Source organism: Artemia sp. Qi Xiang Cuo, chromosome 3 (genome assembly GCF_049724085.1).
Source record: "Artemia sp. Qi Xiang Cuo chromosome 3, ASM4972408v1, whole genome shotgun sequence".
Lineage (NCBI taxonomy): Eukaryota > Metazoa > Arthropoda > Branchiopoda > Anostraca > Artemiidae > Artemia > Artemia sp. Qi Xiang Cuo.
Window position 1 is genome coordinate 4,910,484 of NC_142796.1, and position 12,212 is coordinate 4,922,695.

The 12,212-nt window shown below is 34.9% G+C and overlaps 1 protein-coding gene across 2 annotated transcripts in view; it reads left to right on the forward strand.

The window, feature by feature from the left end:
* LOC148953681 (annexin A13-like) overlaps positions 1-12,212 on the forward strand; it is a 150,859-nt gene that overhangs the window by 126,342 nt on the left and 12,305 nt on the right. For both annotated transcript variants that reach the window (XM_089086780.1, XM_089086781.1), the window contains exon 7: positions 1,046-1,213. In XM_089086780.1, the coding sequence (XP_088942906.1) occupies positions 1,046-1,213 (168 nt within the window). The remainder of the gene's footprint in view (positions 1-1,045; positions 1,214-12,212) is intronic.

Here is a 12,212-nt window from a genome sequence, read left to right on the forward strand (position 1 = left end):
CAAGAAATATACAAGAACTTTCGAATGGCGGTTGACCTTTTTTTAGAATGAACAACTTTATCACACAGAAAACTTTCAGGTATTGATGCACGTGATATACGTGAAGAAATTTAAACCCAGAAGTGTGAATGTGAGCACAAGCACAACCAGAAGGTGAATGAAACTAAAAAATAACATCACAGTTCCTTGATTCCAACTTGAAATTTTTCACTGTGTCAGTAAATTTGTTTCTCCATAACGGCTTTTCCGGGGGAGAGAACGAACAATTTATTTTATTTTTTATTTTCCATATATCATTAAAATTATTACATAACAATCTACAAATCCCCACAAAGACTCCATGGCCTGTAGGAGACAATAACTTTTCCAATCTGGTGGCGAAGAGCTATAAGGATCCACAAAGGGACGTAAAGGAACCCCCTCTTTATCCTGCATTGGCGTAGTGTGATTGATCTCTGTTTCAGTGGGATTGATGGTGTTTCGACACAAGGAATTTGATTCTGATAGAGATAATGCAGAACTTTCTCCCAAACTCCACACAAAGACAAGAAGAAGAAGGACCCCCCCCTCTTTATGGGTTTTTGGGCGATCGTAGACTAAATCTGAGAAATTTAGTTGTTTTAAGGCAAACGAAATTTAATGAATTTTCGTTCTTAAAACTTTTAATATCCGTTAAATTTTCTGTTCTCTTTATTTTGTAACTCAATTAATTTCATGGAGTGAGTAGTGTTTTTGAAAACATGGCTGAATAAAAACTGGGATATAATTATTGACGCCAGTTTATCGAGTTGATTTGACTAGGACAATGAACGTGTATTCAATTTCCTTATAATTTGCTTTTTAAGATAATTTTTCTAAGTTTCCACTCAATAGTCTTATAAGCCACCTTCACTGTCCATTGGATATTCGAGAGAGCTTCTATTGCAATGAATATTTGTGTGAAGTGTTACTGGCTACTGACGTATACTTACTGGCTATGTACATGCTACAATTGTGTACCTACCCGATAAGATACAGGTGATTATATCCAGTTTTTCTCTTTTAGATGGGAGTGTTGAAGATAAGCTATTTATCATCAATTTGTTTGGAATGAACAGCGTTCCCTATGTGAAGCGTGTTGCCGAAGCCTATCAGTTACAGACAAGGGTTCACATTTCTGAAGTAATAAGAAGCTATTTCTCCAATAACAACAAGGAGGCCCTGTTGGCGTTGTGTAAGCCTTTGTTTTGTGAAATCTTTGTTGTTGTTGTTGTTGTTGTGAAATCGCTGTGTTGGCCTTTGTTTTTGTGAAATTTTTACCTTCAGGAATAAAATATGCTTGGAAATATGACAACTACTTTGAATATAAAAGAGAGAACACGTCAAAATGCTCTTGCTGATAAATTGAATATAACTTTAGACGTGGGTACACCTAGAAATCTTGCCCGGCAACGGTAGGGGGCTAATGGCTTTCACCCCCTTTTTACCAACTTAGTTAAGTAATTTAAAAAATAGCTAACACTTACGGAAAAACGTTGTCACAAGTAGAACATTTGCAATTTTTTCTATCAAAGAAGCAAAATAGACTACTCTATTTGATGAAACTTTGAAGTATTATCCGACAGTTTTTTTATTACAATTTTTGTACCATCGCAGTCCTCTTAAAGGGTTTAGATCCCCTCCCCTGCTCACTTGGCTACCCGATCGTCAATGATAAATAGACAAAAGAAGCAACAATAAAGCCAACGAAGAAAGGAGGAAGTTGGCCTCCTCCTTCCTCCAATAAATTGGTGGAACATTTTTTTAAGGTGAATTGAAAGATTGGGTGTTTACTCCTTGCTTCCTCTAGAAGACCATGAAAATAAAAATCAATTGTGGCTCCTTTTTAGTTAATTTTGTTTCTATACTGTATTGGCCAGTGGCTTCAATGCTGGGGATTTGCCCCCCCCCCCTAGATTTTGATCTAGAAATGCCTTTTTTTTTGGTATTTTCATTTCGTATTTACCTTTGTTTGGTATTTTCATTGGAAGTAGTCGAAAAAAATATAATTAACATTACCTCCCCCTAGATGTTGAAAAACTTGCTTTACACATTCCCCTTAATCTACTCTCCATCACCTTTATTTCTCTTATTCACCATCGTATACTCTACTGTTGAAGTATTTGGTTATTTGTTTCCATCTTTTCTTAAATCAGCTAGTCTTAGAAAATCATTCACTAATGGTTTTCGCAAGGGTTTCTTCGCGTCAGTCCATTTGGGAAATTTATCCAAGTATTAAAATGTTTCCAACTGTGGGCCTTTGTGAATTTTATACACAGTATTTTTTTTTTTTTTTTTTTTTTTTTTTTTTTTTTTTTGAGGAGGGAATGCAGCAGGATATTCAGTCTCATTGCTTCAGTGATCTATTGTTTGTTTGGGCTACTGTTCATTCTATCGATACAACGGGGAGGGTTGTTCATTTCCGTGTACATAGAGGCATTTCTTCTCGTTCGTGTTTTCCTGTTTATGTAGCGCCACCCGAAAATTGAATAGTTTAAAAAGTAATGTTAAGACTGTTGACAATCCACATTTACTTAGGAAAAATCTTAAGGAAGTGTTTTTGTAGAATATAAATTTTTATTATTTATTTATTTATATGCTTTTTGGAGAATTGTGACGCTTTATAATGCGGAGGTAAACAAAAATGTTTGTTTTGGTATATTTATCGATTGTTGTGTTGTTACTGGTGTTGTCAGTGGCAAGTTTTTTCTTTTCTTTTTTCTCAATGATTTTATTTTCTACTCCTTCCCCCCCCCCCACCCTGCGGATAAGCTTTGATTTTTAGAGGAGGTAGTAAAATGTTTGTTTTATGTTATTTATGTTGTTTCATTAACAAATCTTTCCTTCCTTCCTATATATTTTTATGGGAATTACAAGATTCACAGTTTGAGGTAAGAATAATACTTGTTTTGTATATTTATTGACTATTGTGGTGGTATTGGTTGTGGCCATGGCAGAACTCTTTTTCTTTTTTTTCTCTCTGTGATTTGATTCCTCCACCTCGCTCACGGAAAAGTTTTTGTTTTCATGGGAGGTAGTAAAAAAATTCAGATGTTGATCATGTGTTTTATTTATAAATTTTTCCTTCCTTCCTGCGAAAAAAGAGTTTTGTGTTTTCTTTATTGAAATTATTTATTACCTTTGCCTAGGGGTTAGAGAAACTGAAGGATTGCTCATAAGCTTGGCTAGTACTAGTGACGTTTTGATGATGGAGTCTAAAAATTGTTTGGACTCAATATCATTATTAAACAGAGTTTTATCATTAAAACATTAATAAAAAAGAACACAAAATATTTTCTAACCATTATCTAAAAGTACTTGTAGATACATTTCAACATCCATGTTATAGAGAAAACAGGGTATCTGTTGGTAAGAGAATTAGAAACCACCTGAAAATCATCTGAATATTCCAAAACTGAAAATTTATCTAAAAATCATCTAAAAAACCAAGTTCATTTTTCCTTTCGTGTAAAACAATCAAACTAATGCAGATTTCTTTTTTTCCTCGCAGGGGGTAAGTTTTTTTTTGTCTTGCAGTGTGCACAATTTTTTGGATTTTATAAACTGAAGTTTTTTCGTTTGTTTGGGAAGAAGGGGTGGGGGAGGGAGGTGCTCCTTCAGAAAGATAATTCTTTTTGCGCTTCCTAATTTCAGGTATGACGCGCGTGACCCCAAGCCTCAACAAAATCAAAAGACTTCCACATAAAATTTCAAAAATTATCCTTTGAAATACGTAGATGTTCTTAGGTTAGACGAGTTAGTACTGCGGATGAACGATGTTTGTTGACTGCTAAGGTCCTTGCGTCGACCCTGCAGTGTGTTATTACAGCGTTGTTTGAACTCTGGGTCCTGTATTACCAAGCTAAGGTCAAACCCACTGCGCCACCCCAGGACTTGGAAAGTTAGATTTGTATTTGTGAATAATTTCAAGTTCAATTTTTTTTGTGTGTGTGCATGTTTATATCAGAAGTTCGTAATCATAGGGGTTAATTAGGGAGGTTGAGTCAAAGGCCAGACTTTACTTTTATCCATGATATGTTTTCTGCTATACTCACTTTACTCTTTACTCACTTTACTCTACTCTTCTTTACTTTCTACAGGTTTTTTTTCCATCGTAACGGAAAGTCGTTCCGTTGCTGGTGCTCAATTATTGTATCTTCCTAATGTACAATGTATCTGTTTCGGTGACATGATATTAAAAGGTAATCTATTATAAGCAAAAGCTACAACTCCTATGATAAGTAGCAGCCCACAGGCACAGAATGTGCTGAAACTAAGTGGTAACTAATAATATGAATAATATGAATAATATGATATTATCACCTGAGAAAACAGTTGGTATGCTTTTCTCAAAAAGTAATAATACTCTAATACCACAGGTGAATCTTCAAAATCAGGTTATTAGGGTGGATGATTCTTTTTGTTACCTAGGCCTAATTTTGGATAATAAAATGACTTGGTTGAGACATATAGAGTATTTACTTGGTAATATAAGGAGTAGGTTAAACCTTATAAATGTTATGTACCTAGGAAAAGGGTTGCTTCTTATAAGTGCCTTAGTAAAATTATAAAGGCTGTTATTGTTAGTAAGTTTAATTATGGTACCTTTATTTATGGAGATACTAGTAAGAAGAATTTAAAAAAGTTAGATGTAGCTTATCATAGTGCTCTTAGGCGATCCTTAGGCTGCCTTAATAGTACCCCTGTTCCTGCAATGATGATTGAGTTGGGGGTGAATACCCTTACATTACGACGTGATAAGTTACTTGTGAAGTATTTTGCTAAGAAGGCTAGTCTAGATGATGATCTTATTAACATAGAAATAATAAGAAATTACAACAGAGATATTAGATTTAAGACCAGGAATATTCCTGCTTTTTATAGATGTATTAATTGACTTTCTAGTGAGTACCCAAATATAACACCAATAAATGAGATTGCCTTTCAGGATAGTGTATTAAATTAACCATGTGAAATAAAAGATTATGTATACTTCCCTATGTCTGACCATGGTAATGTGGATAATATGACTTTAAAACAGGACTGGTTTAGACAGACTGACCATTTAAAAGACCATATACGAATTTTTACTGATGGATCTAAGTCAGATGTGGGTGCTGGTTGTGCAGTAATGATTCCCAGTATGTCAATTTCATATAGTTTCAAGTTACCAAGTAGCCTATCTATTTTTTCAATTGAGATGATAGCATTGTATAAGGCTTTAGATTTTATAAAGTCATATGGACATGCACAGAGATGGATGATTTGTTCTGACTCTGCATCAGCCCTTAAGTACCTGATGAATAAACATGACCCTCGTCGTGAGATGGTTTATAGTATTCGTCAAATTGTTAGGTCATTAGAATGTATGGGGAATAATATACTTTTGGTATGGGTCCCAGCACATGTTGGAATTGCTGGAAATGAATCTGCTAATAATATGGCTAAGTGGGGTATTTTAAATGGCCAGAGTGTAATTGTAAAACCTATACAAAGTGATTATATAACATGTATTTATAATCTATTATGTGATAGGGAAAGAAATGAGTACATTAGAAATTGTGTAAACCCAATTTTAGAGCTTTATGATTATAGGCCACCAACTGATGAACTAGTACATGATGTTAGATTTGTTGCTGCTACTATTTTCAGATTGAGGACAGGTCATGCCAAAACCCGTTCAGTTTTACATAAGTGGGGCAGAGCTGACTCTCTGTACTGTGATATTTGTAATGAGTATGATGATGTTAGACATATCCTAATGAAATGTAGGAAATATGATGTACAAAGAAATGTATTTAGAAGTTTAATTTTAAAGTATTTCAGTGCATTTACAATGAGAGCAATCCTTGGTCATGCTAAGTCCCCTACGTGGGCCCATAGAAAGGCTATATCCTTATTGACTCAGTATATAAAAAATTGTAATTTGCGTAAAGTTCTATAATATTTGTATTATTTTTTTTTTTTTTTTTTTATTATTTTTTTTTTTATTAGATATGTTGTTTGACCATAGCAGAATGTGATGTGAAAAAAGGTGTCAGTGTTTTAAATAAGAACACTCTGTACAACGTCCTAGTACAGTCCCATGATAGTTAAGTGTTGACGTGGCCTGTGCCGAACATATATTTGTGTGATTCAATGTGACGTGGCTCCATTTAGGACCCAAGATTTAATAGAGGATCGCACGTATACGAGCGGTTGATTCGCTCAAACGTCAACTAAACAACAACAACAACAACTAAGTGGTAACGCTCATCAAGGAGGCACACTTGTGCCTCTATAAAGAGGCGACCCACCACAATGTTAAGCGATTTCCGGTCCTAGTGGTCGCAGAGAGACAGCGGTAATCGCATTTTGTAGCCCAAGCTCAAACTAAGAAACGTGCAAAATTTCACCCCCCTCCGACTTTATCTTCATGGGTAAAAGTGTGCCGGAAGTTTCGACCCTCTGACCACAGCCCCCCTTTAACGTTGTCCGATTGGGTTGAAATTTAGAGGTTAAGCTTTCCTAGGGCCCGGGAGCTTATCCTCGAAACACCAAATTCCAAAACCCAAATATAGCCACTTAAAGTTCAAATTTTTTTTTTTTTCTTAGCCACGCCTACAGGCCACAGTTGGCAACTGATCCGGGTGAATGAGGACTCATTCGAAGCGGAATTTGACCTGTTAGGGCCTTTTGATATTTTCAGACCAAAAACTTATCCCCCGAATTTACATTTACGAAAAACCTCGTTTTCCTATAAGAGCCCATGTTAATTTTTCCCACCACATCCCCCCTTTAACGTTGTTCGATCTGGCTGAAATTTAGAGGATAAGCTTTCCTGGGGCCTGGGAGCTTATCCTCGAAATTTCAGCTCAATCTGATCACTCCTTCCCTGTTTTCCAAAAACCAAATATCAAGTTTTGTGGGGATTTGCTTGCTTCAAATTTCCACTTACTAAAAAACAATTACAATTGTGTCTCTTTAGTACAGCGGTCAATACTCCTGACTGTCAGGTGGAAGACCCGGGTTCGATTCACCGTCAGAGGAATTTTTTTATATACTGAATTTAAAGTTTAAAAAAGAAACTCAGTTTCTTTTTTAAATTATTTGAAAAAAATTACGTTTTCTAAAGAGTTAAAGAGGCTGAGTTACAAGGTCGACCCTTAAAACACCCTGTCGAGAAAGAAAAGAATAATACACAATCATCTAACAGTTAGTCAAGCAATAATAAGTAATAAACTGTACAAAAACGTGCAGAAATTATTTAAAAAAAACTACGTTTTCTAAAGAGTTAAAGAGGCTGAGTTACAAGGTCGAACCTTAAAACGTACAGGGATTAGAAGGTACAGTTGGGGGGCTGCCGCCCCCAAACCCCCGCTTTCGCAGCCTTTAAATAAAAAAAAATTTTAAACTAAAAGTAAGGAGCGACATTAAAACTTAAGACGAACAGAAATTATTCCGTATATGAAAGGGGCTGTGCCCTTTTCAACGCCTCGCTCTTTACGCTAAAGTTTGACTTTCTCACAACTCTTTTTTTTAAACAATAAAAACTTTAGCGTAAGGAGCGAGGCGTTGAGGAGGGCACATTCCCTTTCATATACGGAATAATTTCTGTTCGTTTTAAGTTTTAATGTCGCTCCTTACTTTCAGTTTAAAAAATATTTTTTTATTTAAAGGCTGCGAAAGTGGGGAGCTTGGGGGGCGGCAGCCCCCCAACTGTACCTTCTAATCCCTGTACGTTTTAAGGTTCGAACTTGTGACTCAGCCTCTTTAACTCTTTAGAAAACGTAGTTTTTTTTTCAAATAATATAACCTCTAAATCAGTAATACTGAGAGAAAAAAAAAATCACAAAGGTAATAATTTTGAGCGCAATTCAATTATTGCAAACGACTATTGAATTCTAAAATTACATAAATCAGTTGCAATAATGACCAAATATTTATTTGTTTATCTAGCCAGGAGAGTAATTTTGTCAAAATCTGGAGGGGATGGGGTCAAAGTTGGAGCCGATTTTCCTAAGTCAAGTGAAAATGACAGTGAAAAATGAGCCGTATAGTACCATAAAGGCAAAGGTTTGCCAAAAAAAACTGATCTGTTTCTGGGGATGCCTGAATTATGTAGGCCTATCTTAGTTTTGATCATATTTTTGAATACTCTAATTTCAGGTAGGGGGCACTGGGGTCTGGGGGGGTCTTCCCTCCTGCCCCAGAGCAAATTGCGTCCCTGTATCTAGCTACGCTAATGCCCTCGGTAGTTAGATTATTTCGAGCTGTATGCAAGCTAGTACATACAACAGACACAAATTTTCCTGGGACAACATTGCTTCGTAAGGTACGGAACAGTTTAGAGACCTGTTTAAAGGCTCAAAAAAAAACGAGAAAAATATCAAATCAAGAGAGGAGCAATAAAGCAAAAAATAGAGATTTCATTAAAAAAAAAATAATTTAAAAGAAATAAAAATGTCCCTGAAAGGAACAGTTCTCGAGCACGCAGAAGGATGGTTACTAAGTTGTCTCGTGATCCAGATTTTGAGAAAATAAAAAATGACAGAGAAAACCAAAGATATTCAGGCTATCAAGGAGCAAAACTCGACAGACAAAAACAACAGGGCAGGGATGATGAGGATTACCAAAACAGGATTACTCCCTTTAATTGGTTCTTTACTGGATAAATTAAGCCAAAGATAAATTAAAGATAATTTCAAAACCTTATTATTTAAAATTACAAACAGGAAAAAGACTGCGGCTTTTTCTCAGTTTGAATAGTAAGAGACGAATCTCAGAGAATCAAGCAGCTAAGTAAGTCAAATATGGAACCACACCCTAGAAAAGTTTGCCAATGACAATATTTCTACTAAAGCTAAGACTACTACTGTTAATTAATATTTCAGTTACTATGAGCTTGCGTTCATCCTTTATTATAAAATCTGTTGAATATATTTGCTTTTTTCCAGGACGCTATATCCATTTTTAGTGTGGTACAGTTTTCTTACAGTAGATATTTTGATTGCTTGGCTCTGATACTTTTCTCAGTTTTTCTTTCTTTAACTTTGGTCTCTTGAGACCATAATATATTTTCAATTCAATAATATATTTTCACCCCATAAAATGACGTAACAAGTCACTTGAAGCTAAAGGAAAACCGGACTAATTTAAAAATTTTCACGTATTTTTCTGGTTTGAATTAAAAAATTGAAATTATTGCTCAGACACCATAAATATTTTTGCAGGTTGCAGTTAAATGAAATTATTTTATTTAAATTTTCAGGAATTATTCTAGTTTCAGTTGCCAAATCAGATTTTTCGTTACTCCCCCCCCCCTAAACAAAAATACTGCATTTTACATAACTATGTCTACAAGTTTCTGATAATGGTAAAGTTCTTTGTAAAAATATTGATTTTTAAAAATATTTTTTTGTTAATTACGAATGCTCGTAGATGTGACAAATTCCTAATGTTAATAACATGAGCTATAATATGTGTTATAGAAAAATGCAGTTATTCGTAAAAAATTGATTGTATTAAAAAAAAAATTTAATTGCAAAAGGTTTTTAACCACATGAATTTCCTTTAAAATGAGCCATTAAACAGCTCTCTACGAGGTTCCAGTGTCAAGCTATTTGAGGAGAAAGGGAGAGAAAAAAAATGCCATATACGCAGAATATCGTGGTTTTAGCTACTTTTTTTATTTTTAAGCTAATATATTTTCCTTGTTGTTCAGGCCAAGAGACTGTAAGTCTCCTATATAGGGGTTTCGGGCAAGCCGGTTCTAATAGCGTACTTCTTGTTTTTATCTGACTCTTATTTTAGGAGTTATGCGCTATTGCAGTTTTTATTAAGGGACGTGATCGTCTCTTACTAGGCTGCTAGCTTCAGCTGCAACCCGGATTCCGATAAAGAAAAAGACGAAGGCTTTTTCCTGTGTGGGAAATACCGTATACTTTAAAAATACCGTATACGTTAAAAAATTCACGTTCATATGGACAAAAGGTTATTCAAACGTCAAGCTCAAAATTAATCTTAAGCTTAAAGAAAGGGTCTCCAGAGAGAGGTAATTTCTAATAAATGATTGTGTACAGGATGATTTCTGTTCGTTTTAAGTTTTAATTTCTTTCTTTAATTTCATTAGAAAATTTATATTTTATTGAATTTCTGCTCATTGTTAATACCATATCCAGGGTTACTTACAATATAAGGGGGCTGCCTACCGCTCAACCCCCCACTCCACACTAAAGTTATACTTTTAAAGAATAAGGCTTGTTAAGGTCATGCAGCAGTAGCTGCAATCTAGTAAATAACGAAACACGGCCCATAGTAACTAAAAATTACACGTTTAAGAAAAAGTGGCTAGTGCGAAAAATTGCCATCTGTAGCTGATTCAGGAATTGTAACTGTTATTTCGATTAGTCTTTATAGTAAAATGTTATTTTGAAGAGCGATTTATGGAAATTACGAAAAATAGCTTGAAACTCCTCAAGAATAAATCTTAAGGTTAAAGGCTTTTATTATAAGATACAATAGAAAAATAATCTGCTTGGGTATTATCCAGATAAATCGTAATGACAAACATGGTAATACATCTTTTAACAATAGTTACTACAGTACAGTGACTGCGACACTCCTTTGAAGATGGAGGATCGAGGTTCAAGTCCATCTGTAGTAACTATTGTTAATTCCAAGTTTCCTAAGTTATTTCTTCATAGTTTTCCAAGACTTTATCATTGAATTTTGCCCCGTTCAATTTTAGTGTGTTTTGATGGTATACTTACTCAGAAGGCCTGTAATTAGCTTAAACTTATTTAGTTAAAGTGCAATTAGCCCAGGGCTCAGTTTGTTCCAAAATCTAGCCTCTGTGTATATAACTGGAATTGCAGTCCTACTTGAAACTAGACGAGGAACAACTTATAATATCGGAGTACCATGATAATGAAAGTATGACCTATCGCGAAATATTCCTACAAAATAGTCTGAAAGGTTACACGTACACATTAAAACCAGTATATAAAAATCATGCAATCCATCTGCATTCATAATATAAGCTTTCTACATATTCGGCTCATCGATACCGGATTCCCTATTTCACAAAACGATATGCTAGCATTATTCTGTATAAAACGTATTTTGTGAATTAACGACGAGAAAGTACAAAGCCATTCAGTCAGACGAACAGGAAATATATTCATGTAATAGAGAGAAATGCAATAGCCGTGAAATATGCGATGAAAAACATTTTTTCATTTACGAGTAATCTGTAAATTACGGGATAATATTTTACATGGTGCTTAAATGATAAACTTTCATCTTAATTCCAAGGTACTCAACAGACGTCGACTGCTTAACAATTTGCCTCTGTGAAGGTATTTTGTAATCCAAGAATTACAATTTGAACACCGCGAAACGATGACAAAATTCGACTTGCCTATATTTAGGATGAGCCGGTATACCTTTAACAGAAACACGTTCTAGTCAATTCCTCGCTAATTTTAGAAATAGGTAGAATGCAAGTTAATACCAAATATGCGGAAATTAATCTCTCACCTCCCTTCATTTGGACTAAGGCTGCCCTCTCCTTTTTTGTAGCAGAAGAATGTATTTTTTCTGCTATATATGAAATTTAAACGAAATTTATGATGCTCGGTTGTTGTTCAATCGGTGCAATCTACATCAATGTTGTATGATGAGCAAATAAGGGTGTAGTGACACTAATCCCAGAAGATATAGGGTCGACTAAATTATTAATCCTGAGAGCTCTTGTAACAGCATTAGGTAGATAATTAATTTTAAACAAAAAAAAAGATTAGGACCTAACACAGAGCCCTGAGGAGCACCACAATTAACGAGACTTTTTTCTGAAGAGAATACATTCGGGTAAACATACTGCTTTCTATTCTAGGTGCAATTACAGAGCAAAGACAAAGTAGTTCTACTTAAATCGTATAATTTCCAGATATTTTCAAACCTCTTTAATCTGTCATTGTGATATGTCAGTACTGAGGTGACTATGAGTTTTTTTCACTAGAGAAGCGTATCCGTATTCTCTGTTTTAAAGTATACTGTGTGACGAGCATTCGAGCGTTTTTCGCTGCCGTCGCTGTTTTGTGAAACGAAGCTTAGGGGTAGTCAAGAGAAAATGAGGGTCGAGAAAAAAAATCGTTTTTCATTGTTAGATGGACGCATTATTTTTTGTTCCTTGAACTGAATCGAAATGAAAT